A 4,353-nucleotide genomic window follows, 5' to 3' on the forward strand; every position below is an offset into this window, starting at 1 on the left:
CCTCGAAAAAAAAACAGCGAAGCCACATTATAGTTGTGGGGTCCCACGGGTATTTGTTGACCGGTTGAACCCCAGATATGAGTACTCCTCTGAACCCACAGATCAGAATAGTTGACCCCACTGCCGCCATTCTCACACGTGCTCTCTCTCTCTCTCTCCAAACCATCGACCGAATCTACAATCTCCCATGTCATGCTAGGCTTTTATTCCTCAATTTCTTAATCCCCGTCAAGCTAGGAGATTTTGGGGCCGGTGGAGGATTCTTCGAGGAGCCGAGTAGGCGGCCGATGGTGACGCAATCAATAGCCGCCATCTCGGCTCCTTGAAGGAGATGGACAGGTAACACACTCAGAATAGTCATCTGGTTCACTATAGCGAGAATGTCATGAGATGACAATACACTTGGAATAGTCATCCTTCGGCTCATATCATATGTCGAGATATTGTAAAACCCTGCAGAGGAGTTATATATCAAGGTGCATTTTTGTTGAATCTCAAGTTCTGAACTACCAGATCGTGAAAGTTGGTGTTGAAGGTGTTTTCTTTCACAGCTCCCTTTGTGGCTTGGCAGAGTTGGGGCACTCATAGTCATCGCCAACAAAGATGGACATGCTCTCCTTCCAAATTCCATCTCCGTTGAAGAGAAGAAAAGAAATCTTGTAAAAAAAAGATATATATTATAACCAAGGAACATACCAAGTTCCTTATTCCGTACAATATTTCATACATGACATTTGTGACAGTGACACCAACGAGAGATAATGCATAACTCTACAACATATATTGTTCAACAGACATAAGTATAATAATACAACATATATTATTTAACGGACAAAACTGCTTGGCTCAGTTCTTGACAGATACATTTATAGTAGCAGCAATCCGGGCCGCCTTGTCCTTGCAAACACAACCAATTTATTGATGTCCGGCAGAGCCACCTTGGCAGCGTCCAGTGCGGTGAAGCGCTCCACCCAAGCAAGTAGAAGTGGGGTATCCGTGGTGCCAAAGAGCTTGGCACCACATAGTTCTTCAGTTCCTTGCAGAAACGCCAAAAGGCCGCCTAGTGCTATATCCACGTATCCAACGTTATCACCGCCGAAGAAGGGCTTCCCGTTGGAGCATTCCTTGAGAGCGCCCTCTAGCACCTTCGCCCCCGCTAATATTTGCTTTATCGCTTCGGCCTTATCCTCCTCCGTGTTGGCCGTGAACGCCACTTTCCACGGGATGACTAGCTGCATGCGCCAAACAGTATCATTAATCAACTCTCCACATACATAGACGTGAAATCAACAACTCAAATGAGACAATATAAGAGTAAACCTTGTGGTCAATGTAGTCTACCCAAAACCGAGCAATGGCACGCTCGTAGGGGTCAGTGGGCAGGAGGGAGGGGCCGGTGCTGCCAAAGGCCTCGTCGATGTACTCAATTATGATGACCGACTCCACAATCACTTAGTTTAAGGTACGCAAACATTGAATGGACTTTTTGTACAAAGCTTACCAACATAAGTGGGTCATCGCTTGCGGATTAGTTAACTTTCATGTCAAGCTTCTCAAGACATTTTTTTAGGGGAAAGCCATCATGGCTAGCTTTATTAAATCAAATAACGCTTACATCATCTGCTAATAGTTGAGAAATAAAAGAGGGCGGTGAGTCCAACCACAAGTTTGGTGGATCAACACGGCCATTTTGCGCTAGCACATGAGCTACCTTATTAGAGTCCCAATTACAATGCTCTAAAACGACATTAGTCACTAGTCATGTCTTGGAGCTTCTCAAGACATTAGTCATGTCTTGGAGAAGAATGTGAGAAAGTAAACAGATTATCAGAGTCCTGGACATCCCCTGCCGGTCGTCCTGAACCAACTCAAGATTAGTCTTGGATAAGGACATGAACCATCCCATAATATCAGTACTTAAGTCACACAAACTTCAAGCATGCACTACACACTGTAATTACATACTAGTCGGAACAAGTCAAATGCCTAATAGACTCCAAATAGTGCATCCATCCCTTCCCAAATATCTCTGCAAAATATGAATTTGCAATTTGGGTGTTGATGCAGATTGCTTATATTATGAACATATATAGTGCAACATAGGAAATGCAAAAACATGTGACATCAAACAATTTGCCATGCCACATCCTAGTCAAACTTAAAAGATGCTTAGGACAAACCTTGAACTTCAAACTATTTTGAATGAATCGGAGAGAGTAGTAGATATTGTTAATGTAGATGAGGGGCAACGGAAACATGCAGACTTCAAATATTTTGTATGCAGCACTCCAAATATTTTATATGGTCCAACAAACAAAGTGACGGTTTACAGGAATATATGTTTTCCATCTCCGATTACGAATAACGAGCACAACGGGCAAATTAATAAATCAATAGCAGTGGGCGATTAAAAGCAACATAAGTCCACAGCAAATCAAGCACCTCATTAAATTAGTTAGCCCTATCAACCACAGTCCATACATCCATTCTGTACAATGTTTTCGACAAGGACACCATCACTCCCATCACAAGGGTACAGAGGAGCTACGACGACGACGACGCTGTACACGGTGAATCTAGAGCTACATTCATGGCGGCGAACCGAGCGAGCGCTCAAATAGATACATACACAGCCAGCCTACTGTCTTGTGTTGTGTGCTTTTCATAAGCAAGCAGCGAGTTTATCAGCTTTGCATAAGTTGCCCAACATCTCCCCGAGTTGCTCATACAAGTTTCTCTGCTCCTCGTACGTCAGGTTTCTTAAGATCTGGATGGTGGCAAAAAAGAAGGTAGAATGTGGCTGGATGAGAACCAAGATGAGAAGGACAATAATAAGATCAAACGAAAACCAATCAGGTGCGATAGATACGGACCTGATCCAAGGTTGCGTCAACAGAGAAATTGTGGGGCGAGATGAACGATTGGTGGTATATGTATGCAAAAACTGCCATAACCATCTGGGAAAAATATACGAGAACAAATGTTATTTTAAGCTAAACTGCACAGGATATATATTGAACCATAAACACACTCATTCAACTTTGCATAATCAAGTCTTCTCAGTAATTTCCTCTTTACTCTAAACAATAAGCTATATGCATATATATGTTTCATAGCTAGCATGTAAATGTTCTTTGTGGTGACTTACTTGACAGTCCATTCGGTCGGTGATTCCACCATGCCCAGGTATACTGTCGCCAAAATCCTATAAAATTTGAAGATGTTAATGGAAGTAAAAACTGTATAATTTTCATACTCAGTATTCCCCGAGACAGCAACGATAATGAGGCAGTACACACCTTTATTTTAAAAGCCCTCTTGAAGCCACTTGCGAAAAATCCACCGAATGGTGCGATTATCGAGGCAAATAAACCAAGGGCTAAAGCATACCACTGCACGGGCATTAGGAACACTTCTTTCCATGGAAACTGTCAAGAGACACAAGTAATCAGATAAAGTTCATGGCTAAAAGATCCATAAACTTCGTAAAGATGGTACAAAACCGAAACAACTAAGTAAAGAGATCAATTATCATGATGTAGTAGCATTAGTTCATCAAACAGGGGGCATTTGATGGATACGGAAAAAAGAATAGTCTGTTGGTTCAGCTGAGCACTTGGTCACATGCAAATGACATCATTATGCTTGTCTCAACACTTTAAGGACCAAAATGGGATAAACATTTTCATTGGTCATTCAAGCACTAGATTTGACCTTACCCAAAAGCCCTGTGGTTTAATAAACATGGCACCTAGTACATGTTATTAACCTTGGTTCACATCGGGATAATTACTGTTGGGAGTTAGACAGATACGGTTGAGGCCTATATGAGCTGAGAAATAGCAAATACACATGACATACTTTTTCTTGATTCTCAAACACAGCGTTGACCCTTTCCAGTTATCAAAAGGAGTCTATACCGTAGAATACCAGTAATATCACTTCTAATCTTCAACTGACAAAAGACTGGGACTAACATGTCATGGACAGTGGACACCAACTACTACAGCAGAGAACTCCATAACTCCTGAGAGACTGAACTCCGTAACTTTTCGAGTAGATGATTTTTCATATAAAAAACTTTTTCAGCAGAGGTCGTATGCAAAAGTTACGGCATTTTACGGAAACACGGCGGCCTTTTGCAAAAAAAAAAAAAATCAAAATTCATGTTTGTTAATTTTCCTAACAACTAGAACACATAACACATGGGCATCTATTTTTTTGAATTTTTTTTCAATCTTTTATTTTTTTAAACCTAAATGGCGATCCAGGGGGTGTGTTTGTGTGTATGAGACGTTAGTAATGGCGCACCCTCCCTGGTGCGCCATTGCTAACCCTAGCAATGGCGCACCA

At 41.6% G+C, this 4,353-nt stretch overlaps 1 protein-coding gene and 1 long non-coding RNA gene across 2 annotated transcripts; both read right to left on the reverse strand.

The window, feature by feature from the left end:
* Positions 1 to 866: 866 nt before the first annotated feature.
* On the reverse strand, positions 867 to 1,518 carry LOC119349978 (probable glutathione S-transferase GSTU6). Its single transcript, XM_037618048.1, has 3 exons — positions 1,506 to 1,518; positions 1,321 to 1,451; positions 867 to 1,232 (listed from the first exon to the last, which is right to left on the reverse strand). Exons 1-3 carry the CDS (start codon positions 1,516 to 1,518, stop codon positions 867 to 869), a joined length of 510 nt encoding a protein of 169 aa, XP_037473945.1.
* A 907-nt stretch (positions 1,519 to 2,425) lies between these two features.
* LOC119299414 lies at positions 2,426 to 3,362 on the reverse strand. Its single transcript, XR_005146199.1, has 4 exons — positions 3,300 to 3,362; positions 3,149 to 3,205; positions 2,874 to 2,957; positions 2,426 to 2,767 (listed from the first exon to the last, which is right to left on the reverse strand). It is a non-coding gene; the product is annotated as an uncharacterized LOC119299414 (long non-coding RNA).
* Positions 3,363 to 4,353: the final 991 nt, after the last annotated feature.

The sequence above is a fragment of the Triticum dicoccoides genome, chromosome 1B (assembly GCF_002162155.2).
Source record: "Triticum dicoccoides isolate Atlit2015 ecotype Zavitan chromosome 1B, WEW_v2.0, whole genome shotgun sequence".
Taxonomy (NCBI): Eukaryota; Viridiplantae; Streptophyta; class Magnoliopsida; order Poales; family Poaceae; genus Triticum; species Triticum dicoccoides.

Bases quoted from the DNA above. Each gene is read 5' to 3' on its own strand.
- LOC119349978 (XM_037618048.1), bottom strand. The intron at 1,233-1,320 runs GTTTACTCTTAT...TGGCGCATGCAG, and splicing joins TAGACTACATTGACCACAAG to CTAGTCATCCCGTGGAAAGT.